General features: G+C 37.7%; 1 protein-coding gene across 1 annotated transcript in view; it reads right to left on the reverse strand.

The window, feature by feature from the left end:
* Positions 1 to 23,935, reverse strand: part of LOC127578807 (DEP domain-containing mTOR-interacting protein-like) — a 54,334-nt gene that overhangs the window by 26,201 nt on the left and 4,198 nt on the right. Inside the window, exons 2-6 of the mRNA XM_052031275.1 lie at positions 17,759 to 17,937; positions 4,957 to 5,080; positions 3,208 to 3,386; positions 1,391 to 1,573; positions 253 to 393 (exon numbers count right to left, since the gene is read on the reverse strand). Of these exons, the coding sequence (XP_051887235.1) occupies positions 253 to 393; positions 1,391 to 1,573; positions 3,208 to 3,386; positions 4,957 to 5,080; positions 17,759 to 17,937 (806 nt within the window). The remainder of the gene's footprint in view (positions 1 to 252; positions 394 to 1,390; positions 1,574 to 3,207; positions 3,387 to 4,956; positions 5,081 to 17,758; positions 17,938 to 23,935) is intronic.

Raw genomic sequence — 23,935 nt, forward strand, 5'->3', positions numbered from 1 at the left:
GTTGGCTCCGGAAGCGTGGCGACACTTGAGGGCTGCCCCCAGAACACTACACAAAAGATTCATTTCACTGTGTGTTTCGATGTACATGTGACTAATAAAGATATCTTATCACTTCCCATTCAACTAAACAGAAACAATTATAATTTTGCAGTATATGTTTTGGACTAGTATCTAGTCTACTGAAACAATCTTCTTCTGCATTCAATTTACACACATTACTGACATTGCATGCTTTAATTGCACTGTTCCAACCTGATTTGGGGTTACACTCCACAGAAGGCACACATGCAAGGCTTGGTGTTGTATTGTAAAAGGCTGCAGATCCTGTGACAGCAGAGGTAATGCTGCTCCGACGCACTGCTGATACCACCTTTATCTCTTTATTGGTTTGCACTGGAAATTGAAAGAGGAAGCAAGTTAGGCATTCATCACATTGGCTGCACATTATCACAGAATTAATAGCATAGCAATAACATTAACTAATAGCCTAGAAGACTGAGCCAGGAAGATTGTTGGTTCATTAGGGTAGCATATGTTTTTGAATGCAGAAAAAAATGCCTATTTATCCCTTACTAGCTCATTCCCATTAATCTCAGGAATTCTAGTCCACACTGGTGCATTATAGAGTTATACAGCCCGCAAAAAGGCCTGGCAGCCCAACTTGTCCAAGCCAACCAAGGTGTCTTCCTGAGCTAGTCCCAGTTGCCTGCATTTGGCCCACATCCCCCTAAACTCTTCCTGTTCATGAACCTGTCCAAATGCCCTTAAACATTGTAATTGTACCCAAATCAATGTGTTCCAGAAGGAATTTCAAGATCAAATTAGCCTTCTTTATCCAAATAAACACAACATTTTGCAGTACAGAGAAGGCCATTCAACTTTTCAAAAGAGCTGTCTGCTCAATATTCACATATTTTTATAGTTCACTTTTTGCAAATGTTGATTCATTGTTTTTTTTTAAAATTACCATGATGGACTCCACTTACACAAGCATCTCTGTGAAGGTTTTACATTTACCACCTATCTACTCTGCATGAAGAAATTCTCCAAACCTCACTTGTAAGTGAACTTAAATTCCAGTTCTCAGGTTTGAATCCATCTTGTGGCATCTAACTTTGGACAAGTATTAATTCCTTGCACTTCATTGAAAACATAGAATTTCTAGCAATACATTGTTCAGGACAGATCTGGTAAATTGATTAATTAACATGACAATTGAATTGTACGACTTTGTTCAAAAACTGCATAAATTTAAACATTTTCCAAGATCACTGGTTCCAAAAAATGCTGGGCATTCACGTTTGATGAATTAAACATCGATATATTTCACCAAAATATAAACAGATATCCAATTGATATACATGTATGCATTACTTGAAAACCCTTCCACCTGAGAGAAAACTGGAGCCATCCTGCCCTGGATTCAGCTTTCGCAGGCAGAAGGGACTGTCATGGGATTCCTGTGCCATCCAGGAGTTTTCATTTAAGAGCTCAGTCAGTCGTCGTCTTCTGCGAAAGTTTATGCGGAACTGGTAGAGCAAGTTACTGTCAAAGAAGTGGTGGCGATTCGAGACTGCAGAACAACAAATAATTTTCTTAATAAAGGCAAACTCGTTACCTTAGACTCTTTCAATTCCTTAGTAATATTAGTATACCACAACTGTTGGTGCTGACGCATGTACTTGCCTTTCTCCCCAAAGGAGTGATGTTATGGTTCACACTAGCAGGAATATTTCCCTTTCCTGAGTGGTCAAATTTAATTATTCTTTGGATTGCAATCCATCCAGAGAATTAATATGAAAATCTTATTGGTTTGTCTGTAAGGGTCATGTCTAAATTGTATACAGACCCCAAGTGGATATGGCCTAGAGCTTAATGCTCCCCTTTGACAGAAAGTTAACAATTTGGCTTAGAGACCCACTTAAACCTGTCATGTTGGTGCAAAACTGAAAATGCCATACTCGTGCTTTATTCTGCACCTAACTGTGATGCTATGGTTTACACTGGCAGGAATATTTCCCTTTCCTGAGTGGTCAAATATAATTATTTTACAATTGATATTTATAATCAGCATTTTTACCTGCATGAACTAGATAGAAATGTAGAAAAATCTTTACTGCCCAAAAACAGATGAGTTTGGGTCTTAAGTGACATTAAACCCAATCCACCTCAAACCCACTTCCTGTTTTAAAAAGATGGGATGTGGAAGATTGGGTATAAACCAAGCATTAAAATTGTTAGAACCTGAGGAAAATTCTTTTTTTATGTTTCCTGACCACAAAGAGCACCCTCTCTTAAGATGAGATATCTTTATTAGTCACATATACATCGAAACACACAGTGAAATCATTTTTGTGTAGAATGTTCTGGGGGCAGCCCTCAAGTGTCACCACCTTTCTGGTGCCAACATAGCACGCCCACAACTTCCTAACTCGTCTGTCTTTGTAACTGTTAATTCCTTTATTTCCTGTGAATATTGGGATCATAAATGATGCATAATGGGTACCCTTCTTATATAGAGTCAGGACGATGACTAATACCTGCATAAAATTTTAATATTTCTTTTGGATGGACTTCAACAACATTGTACCAGAGTTCTGGAAAGTTAACAGCACGACATCTCACTTTGAATTTATCAAGCATGTTTATCAAATACTTAAATATGCCTGGCCCTCAGCCTATAAGTAATATATGTTCAATCTTGTCATAGTGGTGCCTTGCACTGACTGACATTCAAGATTCTGGTTTGGACATATAGACATTATTGCCGATTTTTTTGGAGCAGGAGGAAACATTATAGGATGGGAACTCCAAAGAATGAAGCCTGAAAATGGCTGAGAGCTGTGCCAGTAATGGTGACTGAAGGAGGGAAAGGACCCCAAAATTATTATGCTTGGAGGAAGAGCAATGAGGCAAATACAAATTGTGAGGAGACTTAAATGGAATAAAATAAAATCACATGTTAAAAATGCAGTGTTTAAATTTAACAGATTGGAGTTCTGTGATTCAATGTATGAGGAATAATGGATGTATAACATTTAGTAAAGTTCAAGATATAAGTTGCAGTATATGTAAATACAAAATATGCAAATATTTATATAAATATAAAGTAGCTGGAACTATAAAGGCAGCATATGTAAATACATTATTTCATATTTAAAAGACTGATATATTGTATATAGACAACAACTACCAGAGGATCCTCACCATGTTGAATAATTCCATGCTCGAGTTCTCTTCGGCATAGCTCCACTGCTTCTTTCCTTGAAGAAGCTTCCCCTTCTTTTATCAGCCAGTCGATGATTTCACAGCCAGAAACACTACGTTGGTACTTCACTCCATTTTCTTCTTGTAATTTCATGATTGTGTTCTCAGAATTAATAAGCCTGTCAATGGTAGAACAACTGTGTAGAGATGTACATGTCCCAAAATGATCAGATTTCTAAATGGGCATCAACACTTGTTCCAAACTAGTAGAAGATACAACTCAAACCAGAACCTTAAATAAACACTTCTTAGATTAGAATCTTTGCTCACATTCAAACAATACCTTGAAGCACCAAACCCAAAACAAGTTGAGTGACTTCTACAATATGTGTAAAAATCTGCATGAGCCAGCTCTCCTGTTGTGTATTGCATAAATATTGAATGAACAACATGGGCCAGAATTTCCAGGCAGCAGCAAGCTGTCCAAGCTTGCCACTGACTTCCGAATAAAATTAGTACTTACCCAGAGCGATTCAAGCAAGCTAGTGCAAGTTCAGTGAGCAGATTTCACGGTGGTACTGCTGGTAAACTACAGACATTTGCTCTTCACTGTAGACTCCAGCATCAAAGCAGAGCTAGAATGACAGCAGTGATCAGCTAAGTTCAGGACTTGCATATTCCTCCACAGAAGTCCCAAACTTCTGCACAATTGTGGAGACAAAATGAAGCAGTTCCACATGGAATCACTGAGCTCTTAGCAGAAATTTCAGACCCTGAGCTAAAGCTTGCATTTTTTGAGTTTTGTTAATGGTTACAATCCATTAAAGTGATTGCTACTCAACTGGCTTGATGACTTCATGGCTGCTGGGCACCAGGAATTGATGCTTGACAGTAAACAATGTGAGGAAAGGGGCCCAGACCACTGAGCTCTTTGTAGCAGCCTTCTTCAAGGTCAATAGTGAGCACTGTCACTTCATTGCTAATGGCAAAATACAGACCTTTGGTCAAGACACTGAATAACTCCCCTGTTCTTCTGTAAGTATGCCATGGGATCATACACACAGAGGCTTTGTTTTAACATCTTTTACAAAAATCTGTACCTCCAACAATATAGTACTCAGCATTATACTGAAGTAGGTTTTGAAGCAATCTTCTGACTAACAGGTTACTGCTAAACCAAGGCACCCATTAATGGAGCCTTTTCTCTTTTCTGATAATTTACTCAAACCAGTGTCAATCTGCCTTTTCTTTTTGCAGCGACTACTTTGTTTTCCAGTGCACTTTAACATTTTCTATTCTGATTTCAGATCCAAGCATTTGATATGCTTTCTTTAGTATTACATTTATTATCTAATCTGTTCAGAACATGCATAAAAAAGAAAAAACCTTGTGTTGATTTTATGCCTTTCATGACCTCAGGTCATTCGAAAGCGGTTCAAAACCTGTGAAGAAGTGTTGCATTGGAAACACAGCACCTGAGAAAGCAGATAGGTCCACAGTGTAGGGTCTCATTCCAAAGACACCATCTCTGATAATGCTTCTGATCCTCGGGTCTAAGAGAATGCACTTTTGAGTCCACAAGTTTCCAACTCAAAGTTGAGATTGCTATCAACTTAATTAAAATTGAAGAGTTTGACAATATTTTTAGTGTAAAATACAAAGGATCCTAAGAGTAAAATGTTAATGAAGGGTGAAGGCTCATCAGACTGAAATCTGAGTCAGTAACTAAAGACATTATTAGGAACTCACTTTTCATACAAGCTTTGACCTCTCATGAACACCTTCACTTCCTTACTTAAGGGAAATGTTCCATCATCTTTTCGGAATCTATAGAGTAGTTTTGCATCCTTGAATTCTGAATGTCCATCACAAACTGAAAAGAAAGCATATTTTGCAATGCTTAGTTTCATTACAGAACAGTATCATTACCATTCAATTAATTAATATTCTTCCAATGTGCCATGGTTAATATTTACCACATTATTGTAATGCACTGGACAAAATGTCATCTTGGATTTATCTTGTACCTTACGCAATCTCAGAATATCAAAAATGGTTATTAATGTATATTATTTGAAAGTGAAGACACTTGTAGTGTAGGAGGGTGGGAGAGAGGGGATGGGGGAAGAAACAGCAAATGCTGATGTTTAAAATGCCAGCAAGCATCGGCTTTCGTTGTAACTGCCTAGTATGAATTCTCAGCAGTTTTTATTTCAAATAAATTTTCTCTAGATCAAAAAGTGGTTTCAGTAGTAGGCTTACCAGATTTCCTTCAATGTATTCTATAAGAAAGTGGAAATATCTGCATACAGGTACAGCTGTATTACATTGTGGGAAAGCAGCTGGTCTCAAAAGTTGTTCACTTTATAAGAGGACTAGCTTTTCTAAAATAAGTAGAGCTTTTAAACTAATTTCCAAATGGAAAGATTCTCTTCCAACTCAACATTTGTCTACTGATCTTTCAACAACCAAATCAAATTGATTTCATTTGGTGATTTCATTAAATGTTGTCATATTAATATATTTGATCTGGATTGTTATTTTGAAAAGTTCAAACAACAAATATTACTAAACCATGGGTAGGACAATCAATTATCTACTTAGGATAACACTATCGTGCCTGTGGGAATTTCTATAAATTTCTGGAATTCAAAGAGTAAAGGAGAGCTTGGTTTACTGGATAAATGCACTATTAAGTGGGATGGATAAATATACATGCCCAGGAAGGTTCCATGTCTCTAGGATTTTCTTGGGCCCAAGAATGGTAGGAAAACTGATACAATTGGTCTAAGCTTTGATAAGGAAAGAAAGGATGGAACAGCACTTGCTGTCCTGATCATTATACAGGGACCATTCCTAGTTAAATACGCACAGGTAGAGTGAGTCAGATTTAGTTGTGGAGTCCCCATTGTCATTGTCCTGAACAAGAGGCACCACAATAATGAAGGTGTTCCAGCAAGTAGAATTAACTTGCATTTGAGTCATTTACCATCATTATCCTCTAGGTGTAATGACGTTGAAGTGTAGCAAATAAAAAAATAGTCTCTATCTTTTACATCTGGATAACTGATTATTTAAATAATTAATATGTAACTTGAGAAAAAGAAACTTTTACATGTGCAGGGATAAGACAAAATATAATAGTTACTTTTTGTACTATTACAATGGTATGTAATACTTTCTACACAGGTGAAAATATTAATAAGAAAATGATGTCATATTAGTTCACTTATAAATCATGTACATAAGGTATAAGCCATTGCGCCTTTTAACCCTTTTTTTTGTTACTGAGGTCTCTGGACATATCTTCCATTTCAATATAATTTGTAAAAGTAACTGCTGATTAGTGACACATTAAAAAACTATCCCTTTTTTTCTTATCATAGGTTTATCACAATTAAAAGCTTACAGTTAGGAAAGGTTGCCCAGTGAAATTAAGGCTGAGGTTAAAAGTATCTCCAAATAGCATGTCACAACATGCTATTCCCTCAGAATAAATTAAAAGTGAATTTCACAACCTAGCTCTCCCTGTTCAAAATTTCACACAAATGGAACATATAAAGAGAAGCAGGGATGCCAAGGTCAGAGCAGCTATTTCCCAGCTTGCACAATTTTCCATCTGTTAATTTTAATAGGCAGAAAAATACGAAAGATGAATCAGGCTCAACTGCCTTTATTTCCCAGTTCTCAACTTGCACTTTTATTGTGCAAAGTTATGTAGGAAACACCAAATTGTAAAAATCTGTTCCCCAATGTCCTTACATTCCTCATTAGTGTTGGAGAATAATCTCCATTACATACGTCACATGAGTCCCATTAACCTTCATACAAGATGACATTGAAATACACTCAATTAATAATTACAATGTCATAAAAACTAAGTACTTCTGGAATCACATGGTGAATTACATCTTTAGCTTACATATGTTTTCTACCATTACTAAGTTCAATCATTTATGCATAGTAACTTTAGTTCAGCACAAAAATTACAACCTTCATTCCATATTTCTCACACTCACAAAAAATAAACAGAGAGATACCAAGCAGGAATTTAATTTCTAACTGAACTTTACTACAGTGTACCAAGTGTGTGCACTAATCAGTCCATGCAGTAGTGATAGATTTGTCAAAATAATTTTAGTGCAAGAGTCAGCAATACAGGTTTTATAGTGTTAAAAATTAAGTAAGTTGTAAATGAAAGACACTGATTTGTTATGAGAAAATGTAGAATTCTACCACAGTTTCTACTATGTAACGAACCATTAACTCACAGACATCCAAACTTTGGCCTGTGGGATTTCATTGCTTTGCCTGTTAAATAACTCTCAGGCATGAGAGCCAATGCACTCCACACAGCAGAATTTACTCCACAATCTCCTGCATTTGTGAAGTGTGAAGTCCAGAAGGGGGGAATGAATCCTAGAGATTGGAGAAAGTACTGTTGGATAATAGGTTGGAATGGGGGGAGTGAGGTGTGCGCAAGGAAAGATGGATGGAAGCTTGTTGGGAGGTGGACTGGAATAGGAGTAGTAAGTCATTCAAGGAGGTAGGAGAAAGGGAGGAAGGATCAAGATCTGAGAGAGCAGTTGAAGAGAGGATCAAGATCGACAGCACTGGGTGTCAGAGAGTGAATCACTAAGGTAAGGTTGGAATCCAGATCAAGAACTGGATTGGGCTGAGAACATCATTGGGGCAGGGGGCAGTTGAGAAATAGTCTTTAGGAGAGAAAAGTTAAAAAAGATACCTACTAGAAAAAGATAGACACTCTTGCAGGAGCAGGTAGGGTCAAATCCATTAACAAATATACAAGTAGGCCAACAACCTTGGGTTCAGAATTACTTCAGTGTTCAAAGCCCACACTGTTCACAGATAACATTTGACAACATTTAGCATTATTGGACACACCCAATAGCCCCTTGCACTATCAAGGCAAGCATATAGATTTGCCTAGAGACAAGTTTCGGCACATTGACTTTTGTTCAGGTTTACCCAGATTTCCATCAAGAAAGGATAATTCAGTGAACATCACAACCAAGTTCAATCTGCTTGGCATCAGAGATCCACAAAGAAGCTTCCCAAACTTTAACTACCTAGATTATAACAGCAAGTCAAATCAATTTTTTGCTCCACGACTCTGGGGAATGGGGTTAATTATACTTCCTCAAGTACCACCACCACCCAGAACAGCTAGTTTAGGTCATAAAGGCCTACTTACTCTGGACAGTTCAGCTGCTCGCTGCCCTGATTACCTGAGACATCAGTAGAGGCAAAGGACTTTTTTAAAATGTTATTAGGTAAGCTCCTTTCAAAGATTTTGTTGAAATTATACCCTTATTAATATTTTACTTCTACAATTAAGCATAATCTCATGGAATTTCTGCTTGCGTCAGTTTTGAGAAGTGTTTTTCTCCCTTCAATTTTCCACTCAAAGTCATTGGCGCATTTCCAACAATAAAGTCAACCATGAATCAGTGCAACAGGGCAATGTTTAAAAAAAATGGCTTTAAACGACCTTCCTTAAGAGTGACGAGATGATTTAGTTTCACTAACAAAATTTTGAAATAGTTTACCACAAAGATCTTTAATCAGAGTGTTCAGTCCATTAACTGCAAGTAACTTTGTTTTAAATAACTGAAAATGGCTAACTTTATTGAGGTACAATATTAAAAATGCATTCAAAAACAAAATCATGTCTATTGATTCCCATGTACCTTAAAGTTTCAGTGTAAGCTTCTCCTTCAGGACCTGTAAATGAATATTGTAGTGAATAAACAATCAAGAACATGAAAAACAGGAGCAGGATAAGGCCATCTGGCCCTTTGAGCCTGATATCTACTTATCACCCTGCATCGAGGTTATGAACATGGTGCATGTCGAAGGAAAAATTGAATCGAATAGATGCCTCACTAAAGTTAGTTTGCTGTAAGAATTCCAGTTTTATTCTGTCCTTTTCCACTGATATTTGTTAACTGTTGAGATTTAATGAATGGAGCAGTTGAGACGAAATGTGAGAGGGAGTTGAATTAGCATCATTGGAGGTAATCCTCATCTCAAAACATAAGTGGCAATTCAATTAGTTCATGTTATCGTGAAATGACATGTTGGAATACAGGATTAAAATCCAAATGCATCCTCTCTCTTTAGGAAGTGTTTTGTATCCCAGAATGAAATATTTAGGTCAGTACTTCAAAGCACAGTTTAAACAAACTATTGAGAAGTACAAGGTTCATCTCACATTCCATAAATCAGTAAACTAATTGTTACTGTTAGAAAGCCATTCTCATCAGAAAGTATAGTCATTGTCTGGTAAATGGTGAAAGATTGGCGAATTACATGTAGGAAAAAATATCGTTGTCAGCATTCACAGGTTAGAGAAGTGTTTCTGCTCTTGATTACTATGCACTGAGCTGTGATGGAAAATCAGGACTAAATACTCTGGCAAAATTGCTAACTAGGATCACGTACGAAGAAGCACTCAAGTACAATTACATGAACCACTGGCACCAGGGAAAATATGTCTCAATATGATCCTAAACATGAAAAATGTTAACTTAAGTTTTAAAATAAACACTGATATTTTCATCTTAGTCCCACTTACTAAATTATCTTTTTTAATACAATGGGTTATCAAAATTATAATCAAAATACAATAACAAAAATATGGCATTCATTATTTAGCAGATAGTTCTAATCCCACTTTTGATATGATTATTAATAAGAGTAAAAAGGTAAAATGGTCATCTGTTATTAATTCCATCAGATTAAGGCAGATTTTCACTCGAGACGTTGTTTGTTACCTAAAGACTAGTTACAACAGCTGAAGTATTGGGTCTCATGGATTGAATTAACTGAAAACATTGTGCATGGCAACATGCTTCAGATAATGAAATTAAAATAATGCTGATATAGTTCTGGGTGAGATGAGAAAATATCTGGGAAATTCAATCCTCCAGAGATCTACCGGGGTGTATAACTGAGGTAATTTGCATTTGAGTAACATATTGATACTATTAGAAATTGTATGCCAAGAAAACCACAATGAAAATAAACAAATAAGGAGTGACTAATGAACAAAACAAAAGGAAGCATTCACCATCCAGCGATTATACCATCTGACATTTACAATAGGGATTAGAGCAAAATAATAAAAGCATCCAATTAATATAAAGTTAGATTACAAAGGAAAAGATGTGCAAGAAAAATTTGAAGAAAGCAGCTAATTTAAAATGTAAAGGTTATTTAACACTGAAATCAGTCAGACCCGTGAGCCTGTACATTAGTGAGGCCCTGGAGAAAGCAGAATTTTAAGTGACCGCAACACATAGTCTGTGCTCTTGAAACTTAGTAAAAATGGATTAGCAAATGCTTTGTTGATCAATGTAGTACTGAAATAAAAAGTTATCTTGATAGCAGCCAATTCCCAATGGAATATCAAAAAGTTTAGTGTTGAGTCCATTATGTATTCTATCAATAATCTAGGAGGAGTGAACCAAATCTCCAAATTTGCAAATGGTACCTAACTAGGTAAAGAGGTAAACATAAACATCATAAAAAAAAACAAATTTAAAAGGATCTGCTGAGCTCAATCAAGGGATGAAAAAGCTGTAGATCCAGTAACCTGCATTCATTTTGCACAATTACTATAGTAAAATATCCTGTGTCTCTTCAAAGAAATAATATCAAATTATCATTGATAGGTAATGTTTTAAAGAGAACTTTAATGAAGCTGAACAAGCAAGTGAGGTGGTGAGGTTTGGAGAGGGAATTCCAACATTTTGAGCCTGGAGGCAGAAACTGGATGATGGAAACCAGGGACATGCAAGAGGCCAGAATTGGTGAAGCACAGAAATCTAATGCAATAATGTAAGCTTTGGCAGAAAGAAAGTCAATGCAAAAAGGATTATGTGCTTAATAAAAGCATGGTCCAATGAAGTCAAGAGTTTTGGACTGGTCATTAAAACAATAAGCAGAGTTTCCAAAATATGAAAATGCAAAGCAAAACATAGTTTAAACATAAATTTAGAGCTGGAATGAAGGGATAATCTTATGACCAACAATGGTGTAGTTTGGGTCTATACTCAAAAGAGTTTGAGGAAAGAGGTAATCTTGTAGGAACACCCTAAGATTCTGAGTAGCACTTACAATGTAGATGCCAAGATATTGTTTCTGCTCCAATGACACACTCATTGGCCAGGGGCAATTTATTATCACTCGTTTGCCTAGCTTTTTGGAACAGTCTTTATTTCAGTTCAGTTCACACTCATTGGCCAGGGGCAATTTATTATCACTCGTTTGCCTGGCTTTTTGGAACAGTCTTTATTTCAGTTCAGTTCAGGTTCCTTCCCACAATATATTTTCCAGTATATCGATTATTATATTGAGTATAAGCAGCAGAAAAGATATCATTACTTTCTATTCTACTCTCACTTTCACATGGTCCATCCCTGACTCTCCCTTCCCTTTCTGGACCTCTCCAAATCCATCTCTGGGGATAGCTTAGGGACAAATATCCTTTACAAGTTCACAGACTCCCAAAGTCATTGTGCCAAGACTTCCTTCCATGCTGCCTCCTGTCACAACTCCATTCCATTCTCCCAGTTCAATTTCCACACAAGAGCTCCAAGGGATCTTCTTTCTTCCTGAATCGTAGTACCCCCTCTACCAGTTAACAGAGCTCTGACCACACCCCATTTATCTCCTGTACCACTGCTCTTACCCCTCCTCTCCCTGAACAGATTTTCTCACCTTCCACCCACCAACCTCAACATTCAACAAATCATCCTGCACAATTTCCACCTCCAGACTCATCTTCTCCTCCTCTCCTGTTTCAGCATTCTGAAAGGGACCATTCCCTTCAGGATTTCCTCATCTGCTCCTCAAGTCTCCATTAAGCACTCACTTTTTCCCATGCAACCTCAGGTGGTGCAACACCTGTTCTTTTATCTTTTCCCTTCTAACTATCCAGGGACCCAAGCGGTCCTTCCAGGTGAGGCAGCAATTCACTTGTACGTCTTCCAATCTAATGTACTACTTTCAGTGATCATAATGTGCTCTCCTCTAAAATGGAGGAACCCAAACACAGATCAGGTAACTGCTTGGCCAGCACCTATGTCCAGTCTGCAGGGGCAACTTTGAGCTTTCAGTTACCTGCCACTTAGAGCTTTCAGTTACCTGCCACTTAATTGTCCATCGCCTTCCTACAGTGACCTCTCTGTCGATGTCCTCTTGCACTGTTATAAACAAGGAACAAAGTAATCCTGAGGAACAGAACCTTATCTACCATTTGGGAATGTTGTAGCCTTTTGGACTCGATATCAAACTCTACAACACCTGCATTTTGCAGCTTTCCTGTTCCTTTGCTTGTGTTCTCACCCTCGCTCAAACTGTCTCATTTCATAGTTTTTGTTTCTTTGTTCATGTTCTCTCCAAAATCCTTCATTAATTTATCAACCAGATGACTTTATCTTATAGTTTATCCCCAAGGGGATCCTGGTCTCACTCTATCCCTTTAACCTAACCATCTCTCCCCTATTCGCTCTGCAAATTAAGTTTTCTGTTTACCAGTTCTGATGATGGGTCTTCAACCTGAAACACTAACCCTGCTTCTTTCCACATTTGCTGCCTAACCTACTAAGCTTTTCTAACATTTTCCATTTTTATTTATGATTATTTCCCCTGATACAGGTGTCCTGAACTGAGGGCAGCACAGTGGAGCAGCATTTATTGCTGCCTCAAAATTCCAGGGACTTTGCTTCAATCCTGATCTCAGGTACAGAGTATGCAGAGTTTGCATATTCTCTGCATGGCTGCATGGGCTTCTTCTGGGTGTTTCAACTTCTTTCCATGTCTGAAAGAAATGATGGTAGGTTTATTGGCTGCTGTAAATTATCCCTTAGTATAGGCTAATGACAAAAAGAACCTCAGGAGGGGTGACAAGTTTAAGTGAGGTTCAGTTAACCTCAGTTAAGTCAGAGGTCCAAGGAAATAAGGAATGGGGGAAATTGGACTGATGGGATTAGTGGCCATGGCTTCAGAGTCAGGTGTCACCCATTTACGGTGGAGATGTATAGAAACCTCTCTTCCCAGAGGGTTATGCATCTTTGGAATCATCTAGCAGAGATTTGTGAAGGTGGAATATAAATGAATTATTGAAGGCTGAGACAGACACATTTTTGGATTGTAGGGTAGGCAAGATTATCGGTGAGATCGAACAGCAAAGTGGAATTGAAGCAAAGATCAGATTAGCCATTATCTTTTTGAATATAACAAAATACCCAATTCTACTCAAATTTTATACGAATGATGCAAGAGCAGTGACTTTTCTTAATGAAAAAAGATTGAGAGGGGTTTATGGCAAAATGTTCAAAATTATGAAAGTTTTAGATAATTTGGATCCAGATAAATTTACTGCCATGGACAATATTTTGGTACAAGGAGTCAGATTTGCCATTTAAAGACAACTGAAAAAAAAAAAGTACAGTCCTTTTTACTCAAGGGGATGAGTCTCACATTAAACATTTGGATGACAATGGTCCTCTACCAGGCAATCCCCACCATACATCACCTCCCAACAATTAACCCTGGGATCACTTTTCAAACCTTGGGTGCCACCTCTTAATGAAGCCAGACATTGATGATGAAATTCATCAACTATTCCAGTGCACCAGCACAGCCTTTGGCTGCCTGTGGAAAAGTACATTCAAGGCCAAGACCTCAACTCTGCCACAAAGCTTGCAGTCTACCAGGCAGCTGTGACCTTTGCCCTCTGACACTGACGACCCGCAAAAGGCACCTCAAAGCACCAAAGGTGTATCAATATTTCAGTGGAACAAAGGAAATTACAATGGTATGAGAGAGGAGTTGGCCCAAATTGATTGGAAGAGTAAGCTAGCTGGAGGGACGGCGGAGCAGAAATGGAAGGAATTTCTACAAGTAATAAGGAAAATGCAGGATAGATACGTTCCAAGAAAAAAGAAGGTTTTGAATGGAAAAAAGGCACAAATGTGGATAACGAGAGAGGTGAAGGCTAAAATAAAAGCAAAAGGGAGGGCATACAAGGAAGCAAAAATTACTGGGAAAACAGAAGACCGGGAAACTTTTAAAAACCTGCAGAAAGAAACTAAGAAGGTTGTTAGGAAAGAAAAGATAATTATGAAAGGAAGTTGGCGGATAATATTCGAAAGGATACTAAGAGTTTTTTTAAATATATGAGTAAAAGAGAGACACGGGTTGATATAGGACCAATCGATAATGGTGCGGGAGAGATTATAATGGATGATAAAGAGATGGCAGAAGAACTAAATGAGTATTTTGCATCGGTCTTCACTGTGGAGGACATCAGCAATATACCAGTTAGTCAGGGGTCTCACGGAATGGAACTGAGTTCAGTTAAGATTACTAGAGAGAAGGTGCTAGGAAAACTAAATGGGCTAAAGACTGATAAGTCTCCCGGACCGGATGAGGTGCATCCCTGGGTTCTGAAGGTGGTGGCTTTAGAGATAGCAGAGGCATTGGTGATAATTTTCCAGGAATCGATAGACTCCGGCATGGTTCCGGAGGACTGGAGGGTCGCAAACGTAGTTCTGCTGTATAAGAAAGGTGGGAGGCAGCATAAAGGAAATTACAGACCTATTAGTCTGACCCCAGTGGTGGGAAAGTTATTGGAATTGATCCTCAAGGATGAGGTTATGGAATACCTAGAGGCGCAAGGCAAGATTGGTCCAAGCCAACATGGTTTCCTGAAGGGAAGATCCTGCCTGACTAACCTATTGGAGTTTTTTGAAGAAATCACAGGTAGGGTGGATAAGGGAGAGGCGGTAGATGTTGTGTATTTAGACTTTCAAAAGGCCTTCGACAAGGTGCCACATAAGAGACTGACTAATAAAATGAGAGGTCATGGAATTACGGGTAGGATAACAGAATGGGTGGAGCATTAGCTGGTTGGCAGGAAGCAAAGGGTGGAAATAAAAGGATCTCGTTCTGGTTGGCTACCAGTTACTAGTGGTGTTCCACAGGGGTCGGTGTTGAGGCCGCTTCTTTTTACCTTGTACATTAACGATTTGGATGATGGAGTAAATGGTTTTGTGGCTAAGTTTGCAGATGACACCAACATAGGTGGAGGAGTAGGGAGTATTGAGGAGACAGGAAGGTTGCAGAGAGACCTAGATAGTTTAGGAGAATGGGCAAGGAAATGGCAGATGAGATTCAATGTTAAGAAATGTGCAGTTGTACACTTTGGAAACAGAAATAAACGGGCAGATTATTATCTAGAAGGAGAGAAAATTCAAAGTACAGAAGTACAAAGGGACTTGGAGGTACTCGTGCAGGATACCTTAAAGGTTAACCAGGTCGGATCGGTGGTAAAGAAAGCGAATGCTATGTTGGCATTCATTTCGAGAGGTATAGTGTATAAAAGTAAGGAAGTGTTGATGAGGTTCTACGGGGCACTAGTGAGGCCTTATTTGGAATACTGTGCACAGTTTTGGGCCCCATATCTTAGGAAAGATGTGCTGATGTTGGAGAGGGTTCAGAGGAGATTTATGAGGATGATTTCCGGAATGAAAGGGCTATGTATGATGAGCGTTTGTCGGCTCTTGGACTGTACTCAATGGAGTACAGAAGAATGAAAGGGGACCTCATAGAGACATTTAAAATGTTGAAAGGACTGGACAGAGTAGATGTGGCTAGGCTGTTTCCCTTGGTGGGTGAGTCCAGGACCAGAGAGCACAATCTTAGAATTAGAGGGTACAGGTTTAAAACAGAGATGAGGAGAAATTTCTTTAGCCAGAGGGTGGTGAATTTGTGGAATTCCTTGCCACGTACAGCAGTGGAGGCCAGATCATTGGAGGTGCTTCAGGAAGAGATAGATAGATATCTAAATAGTCAGGGTATCAAGGGATATGGGGATAAGGCTGGAAACTGGGGTTAGAATAGTGTGTTTTTTTTGCCCCCCTCCCCACCAAAATTTCTCATTTCTTTTTCTTTTTTCCCTTTCTTTGGAGCAGACTCGATGGGCCGAATGCCTACTTCTGCTCCCTTGTCTTGTGACCTTGTGAAGAGGCACTTCCAAGGACAACTGCACAAAATCCTTCAAATCTATTATCAGGATAGAGGAAACAATATTCGCACCCTCTGTAAAGCCAACCTCCCTATCATTAAGGCTCTGATCACACTCAATGAGCCCTGGTGAGCTGGCCACATCAGCTGCATGTTTACACCAAATCCTGAAACAAACACTCTACTCCAAGCTCTATCATGGCAAGAAACACCCTGCAGAACAGAGGATTCACTAAGAATATTCTCAAGCCATCCTCGAAGGGATGCAAAGCCTTACAAAACGAAGGGAATCCCAAGGTCATGATACTCAAAATGGCAAAGGAGCATCCAGGAATGCACGGGGCACTTTGAATCTCTACAACAGCACGCCGTGCACAAACATTAGAATAAGTATACAACATCTAAACAACTCAACGCTGCAGACAAGTGTGAGGTGTTGCACTTTGGGAGGATAAACCAGGGTAAGACTTATACAGTGAATGGTAGGGCTCAGAGGTGTACGGTAGAACAAAGGGACCTGAGAATACAGATCTATAGTTCCTTTAAAGTGGTGTCACAGGTAGACAGGGTCGTAAAGAGAGCTTCTGGCACTTTGGCCTTCATAAATCAGGACACTGAGTACAGGAGTTAGGATGCTATGTTGAAGTTGTACAAGACATTGGTGAGGTCAAATTTGGAGTATTGTGTGCAACTCTGGTCACCTACTTACAGGATAGATATCAATAAGCTTTAAAGTGTGCAGAGAAAATTTGCAAGGATGTTACCGGGACTTGAGGACCTGAGTTATAGGGAAAGGTTGAATAGGTTAGGACTTTATTCCCTGGAGTGCATGAGAATGAGGGGAGAACTTATAGAAGAATACAAAATTGAGGGGTATAGATAGGGTGAATGCATGCAGGCTTTTTTCCCTAAGGCTGGATAAGACTAGAACTAGAGGACACAGGTTTAGGGTGAAAGGGAATCTGAAGGGCAACTTCTTCACTCAGAGGGTGGTGCAAGTGTGGAACAAGCCATCGGTGGAAGTGGTCGATACGGGTTCAATTGTAACATTTAAGAGAGGTTTGGATAGGTACATAGATGGGAGGGGTTTGGAGGGATATGGTCGAGGTGCAGGTAGATGGGACTAGGCAGAAAATCAGGTTGGCATGGACTAGATGGGACAAATGGCCTGTTTCTGTGCTGTAGTACTCTAAGCCATCCTTCACGGGTCTCATCAGCTTCATCGGAACTCACATAACTGTGTCTTTCCCAACCCAAATGGACCACTTAACATCTTTCATTTATACAAAAAGGCACAACGGAAAGCAAAGCAAGAGCAACTCTTCAATATACAGGACAGTAAGTGAGTTAATCAATGACATTTGGCCCAAATCACTCATCCTCCATTGGCTTTATTGGTCTTAATAACACGACTGAGAAGGGAATCAGTTCTTCTTCATTATGGTATTAAGCACATTTGGTGTAACACTGCTAATGGACTGTGACAGTAACATACCATGATGAATGATGTTATGATCCATTAACTTTTGCATTAGTTTTATGGCTGTTTCCCTGTCAGGTGCTTCTTTATGGTCTATCAACCAATCAACAAGCTCTTTTGCAACAAAGCAGTTTGGATAGGTTCGTAGATTATAGCGACGGTCTTTGATTAATTTTCCATCATGCAGACGAAGCCTGATAAATAAAATAAAGCCACATTATAAATTATCAGCAAATTATCTTTTGCTAAGCATCTAATATTATAGCAGAGTTATATTGTACCTTGTCTGAGCTGCCAAATAAATTTTGATCAACATTCTAGGTTCAAACCACTTCCTTTTACTACAGTCAGGAAAAGAATTATAAGTAATTAGAATAACTGTAGCTATTTTTAAAGAGAAAATCTTGTATTGTTGGCAAAGCCTCAGTGAGGAAAAAAAAACTCCTCACTAGCAAAAATGTTCAGAATCATTTATAAATAACCAAAAGAACCCTTAAAATCTCTGAAGTAGTGAAAAAAGTTTTATCATTGATGGAAAGTATTTAAGTTATGCTTTATCCTGTCAATTTATTGAAAGGTTTTATAAGACTGTGGATCAATAGCTTGTAAAAGTTAATTGGATACATTTTCCAGTGCAATTTAAAAGGTGCAAAATTCACCCAAAGTGAAGTATGTGGCTTGTAAAAATTATTATTTAGCTTATTACTTTTTATACTGTCTAGGGAACAAATGAGGGATGGGAGCAGATAATTGTAAGTCAATGTAATTAACAGTGATTATAGATAATTGAAAGAAAGTAACAGGATGGATGACAAGATCATTCCTGTATAAAAAGGCTCAAAAGCTCTCTCAGTGTATCTGCCAAGGCTGGGAGGAGAGGCAATGGTAAATGACAGGGAAGAAAATGAAATGAGAAGGTATCTGGTGGATATCTGAATTTAAAGGCAAACGATGAAGCAGCCTTATTTAATGGCATGAGGTCTCTGCCAGAATATTTATCATATGGCTGGTTCATAATTATTATACAGAATAATCTACAAATCTTACAATCATCAAATATATAATTTAAAAGAGAGGGATTCTCTGGAGCTGCATTCAGTGTAAAACACCAAGTTTTTAACCAATCAAATAATGTTTTACAATTTTCTAAGAAGCGGTTCTAGGTCCAAAATCTTAACCTTTTTTTTCTTTGGACAGACAGACTCAATGTATACTTCCAACATTTGTGTGTTTATTGTCAATACTATGACATGATACTCAGAAAACTATGCAAAAGTTTCTCAAGCAACTTTTCAGGAAAGACTTGTATGAACAGGCTTATCCTGGCATAAACAATACAATGTTGTTTTACGCAATATTTGTTGAACTGGAACTTGCAATCTTTTGTAATATATTCAGGAATGTATATTTAAACTGCATTTGAAATATCCTGCACTCCTTTCATCCAGTTTGAACATCGCTGGACTAATTGGATAGAAAAACTGGTGCACAAGACCATAGGCAATTGGTCCAAAGGCATTTCAACCAGGAACAAAAGAAATTGCTCCAAAGTCAGGGTTCCATGGATAAATAAAATTAGAACCAACTACAATGTTTAAGATGACCTACAGTTGAGCAAAGTTTAAAAAGAGAAGCCGGAAGAAATATCCAAAATGAGAAAAAGTTAAGGAAACTGGAAAAAATATAAAAAAGATATTAAAAAAGCAAGTAACTGTCTCCACAAAGAACAGCAAAGTTGTCAGAGTGTTGTCAAAGAAAATGTATGATTATAGAAAGACGAAGACACCAATTTGATAGTTAACACAAGTTTTACTTATGCATTTAAAATGAAAGTGAAAGGGGTGAAGAAGGAGGTCAGAAAGAGCCAAGTAATGGACTGAAAATGGTCAATAGAATATAAAGTACTAAATTTTGTGGGGAAACATCAGTAGCGCTGCACAAAATCTTGGCACTTTGCCATGCAAATTTTAAGCAGGGTCATGATTTCTGTACATGTGTGCACAAACACAGGAGAATGGAACTTGCTGAGCTCCTCTGGGCTCTGATGTTGAACTCCTCATGAGGTCCTTCAATGGAGTAGGAAGCACCAATTCCAAATACTTGCACTAGGGAATCACTAACATAACCCTCACCAGGTTAGACCTGGCCACAAAGAGTCCTCCACAAAGGAGAATGGTCATGGGGAGAATAAGGATGTTATATTAATATATTTTTAATTGCTTGAGCTTAATTGAATGTTTTTAAATATTTTAAGTATTTCAGGCTCTTAATGTATTAATCATTTTTCACTTTAATAGTTTAAGATTTTGTCTTAATGTCAAGATTTCTGCTCCTTAATGAGGTTGACTACACAGAATGACTAACTTGACATGACCAAGCTATTTTCACTATTCTTGCTTTGGGTTAAACAAAGTCCTAAAAATGTTTTGCGTTGTTGGATGAGCTGCAAAGTTTAAAGACACACTAAAACATAAGTGCTATACGTATAATAACAATCTCACTAGATTAAAGCACAAAATTTTGGATGCATATTTTGTCATTCCCTCAGATAAATATTTAAAGGATTCCATGGTTTTTAAAATAAGATCCTCCTTCTTAAGTAAAATAATATTTTCTACCTTAATTCATATGTGTTTCAACCTTTAATTTGCTCTCTTAAATATTTTTAAATTTTTCAAAATCAAAGCTTTTTAATTCCTGATTGCTCATTAGTCAGAATTGTTCAAGATCATTAGCTGCTATCTCAGATCAATGACTTCACTATGATAGAACAGTGATGACCCCTAACAAAAGGCAGCAATTCCTGACTGGAAATGAGAAGTCCTCATCATACAGTACACTTTATTTTTTACAGGCAGATTTCTTTGAAATTATGGCAAGTCCCATCTGTAAGATTTGTCATATGTAATAATGGTTGTCAACAATTATTATTGCTTTAAGATTATATTACTTTAAGGATTGTATCACATAACTAACTGCTCACTGTGATATTGCAAAAGTGTTTCATGTGTAAAGTTTCAGAGGATGCCTGCACCTAGTGAATGCCATGGTAAAAATGTTGTCCTTACTTTATAAACTGTTCTTTGATTTTATAAAGTATCCTTGTTGTTAGTTTGAATTGACTACATCTCTTTCCCACCGACTGGAAATTACAACAATTCAAACATCTGAGAGATTAAGTGGTACAAATACACAGATCATTAAAAATAGATTGACTCCCATGGAAAAAGATCCAAATTTTATATTGTATATTTCAATAACAGGAGATAAATTAGGAGTTAAAAGTAATTCTCACAAAACTGTGACTGGCTCTCTTCCATACACTCAGACCTGTGAAGGTCAACACCAACAAGGTATGGTTATGACGAATAACTATATGTTCAGGACAAGGTCAATGAAAATCTCATAAAAATGTTCAAAAGTTTGAAACTGGTAGAGAAGGCAATTAGTGAAAGATTATTTCCACAGCTCTGCATCAGTACAAATAAATTAAGGATTAGTACTGGAAGCATGGAGGGGGGGCAAGAAGGTATTTTTCCACCACACCAAGGCCGATTAAAGTACAGAATACATTAACACAAGCGGCTATTAAAGCCAAATCAAAATGGCAATATAAGGGAATCCAAATAAATATTAAAACTTGTAAGAATAAAAGTAGAAAAACAGAATTAAAGTAGAAGATTCAAATGAACAAATGTTTTCCCTGATGCTGAAACTTCCATCATTTCACAGATGGTCTAACTTGTATTTACCCATGTATGCACAGAGCTTTCAATGAACCATAACAGAGAATGCCATTTCTTCTCAAATGTCAAAGAAAATTCAACTATGTGCTATCACATCTATACCTTTATTACTTTGACAGATTGGAGTCTAATACTTTAGTCTATACAATGGCTGGTGTAACTTAAAATATGCATTATTACTAACTTTGAGGCATCTGGGAACGACCAGTAAGCTCAGCCTTGTTGGCATTATCCACATCCCAAAAACTTAAAATTTAATTGATATAGATCTTGAAATCTTGTATCTTCCCTTCAGACATGAGGTACCCCATAGTATGAAAATGTCAGAAATAAATGTTTCTAGAGGAGCAGTTAAGAAAATTATAACAAAAGAGAAAGTCCAAATTGGAATATCAACAAAGTGATTCAAGATGAATTGGCCAGCCACAATGAACCGCCATTCTGTGCACTTATTTTTTTTCCATATTTTTATCTGCTCTTTTCTGGTATCTTATATCCTTAAATATTCCTAATTACAATCCACTTGAACAATTCCTACATGGTCAAACAGTGTCAATGTCCCATAATGGCTGATTATAGGTGTGGAATTGATCTTAAAACATTTTTCTTATAAATACTGATTAAAAAGCAATTATTTAACATTTCACACCTTCTTTAACCTCCTGCGTTAGTCAAATCTGTATTTTTTGTGGACGTATTTGTTCAGTACAATGGCACAGAATGCCTTTTACTTAAGCCATCTGTATCAATAAATGAAAAGCAAACCACCTGGTTTGGCAGCAGTTCAGAACATCAGTATTTTGATTCCATTCTCCTCTTGGTCAGCCAGTTTTAGTAGCTGAACACAGTCATTATTACAAACAAGGCAAGTTTTTCCAAACATAATGAGGCTAAATTTGCAGAGCTTTATCATCAGTGTAATGCCTTGAAGCAACAAGCATTAGCTATGGAATAGGTGTTGCAATGTTACAGCACAATTTCGTGCTCAGGTTTGTAGCTGACAAGGCATCACTGGGCACAGGGAACCATGCAAAATTACCATAATTTAAGTACAGCATATTTCAGATTCCATTATAGAGGGAATTTTATGAAAGTTGCTGGACAATTCCTGCAAATGAGAAACAATTAACTTCAAAATGAGCCATGATGTAATGATTAAACAACGTTTCAGTGGGGCAAGCTAAATTACACAGAGTTGAGCAAATTAGCATAATTAATGAGTGTAAAATAACAACGTGTGTGTACATACATAACACCTAAAAGATGGAAAATTGTCCCCTTCGTGCCTCAGTAAAATGTTATTGAATAAAATTTTACACATAACAAAATGACATTGTGGCCTGAAGTTTCAGGAAGCATTGGGCCACCTGAACCGACTTCTGAGGTTATGCACTCTTTATTCACATGTAGAAGAGTGAATTTGTCTGGTCAGCAAAGCTCTGCACAGAAGCAGGGCCTTGCACAATGTAATTCACCTCAAGGCTAAGCCAAACAAAAGGTTCAAAATTGCTGAAGAATTTGTAGACAGACAAGCAACGCCCCACTTTTGCAACCAAGCTGTCAAGTAGTTTTGAATGCTCCTCTCCTCAAAGTAATTCTGAAGCATTTAAAATTCAAAAGGCAATTTTAAAAATGAGGATTATTAACATTTATGAAAATATCCAAAAACATTTAAAAACCATTAAAAGCACATTTAAAAAAAATGCAACTTCTCATTCTTACCTTTTTTCATTTCTGTAAAATTTCCATTTAAATGAATGGGCTCATGGCTCCTCCACCAGATTTAACCCCAGTGAACAAGTTTATACTCTCAGAGTGCAGCAAGGAAATCACCAGTGGAGCACAGCTAGTGAGTGTGGGACTTTGCATTTGTGTGAAAGTCAAAACTTGATAGCACACATGGAGGAGTAAATCCCAGCAGTTCACTGCAATGTCCAGTAATTCAAGTTCTCACCCATTACTTCAGATAGCCAAAAGCTTGGCAGGTTTTAATAGGTGCTTCAAAGGAGAAAAGAGAACTAGGAAGACAGAGGTTTGTGGAGCTAATTCCAGAGCTATGCAGCAAAAGAAACAATTGCCCTATTATGTAACTGTTATCATGGTTGCTCAATAAGAGCACAGAGGAGGTAGATTACTGAAGGAAGTTACAGAAATAGGGAAGAGGTGAGATAAGAACGAGTATATTTTTGAAATGAATCAAATGTGCTGTACAAGTTAATCAGGTGTACAAGTTCATCAGCTATACAAGTAAATAAGAACAGGGATGAGGGCTTTAGCAATAGATGAATTGACGCAGAGATGGAACTAAAGAAGGCTATGGAGGTGGAAGCAGATATGTTTGTCAGAACCTTATATTGGTGTCAAATATGACATCAAGGTTAGAAATGCCTGGTTCGGTTTTAAACATTTGCCAGGGAGGAGGAGGAAGTTCATTACTGGGGAATGG

Source organism: Pristis pectinata, chromosome 16 (genome assembly GCF_009764475.1).
Source record: "Pristis pectinata isolate sPriPec2 chromosome 16, sPriPec2.1.pri, whole genome shotgun sequence".
NCBI classification, from domain to species: Eukaryota; Metazoa; Chordata; class Chondrichthyes; order Rhinopristiformes; family Pristidae; genus Pristis; species Pristis pectinata.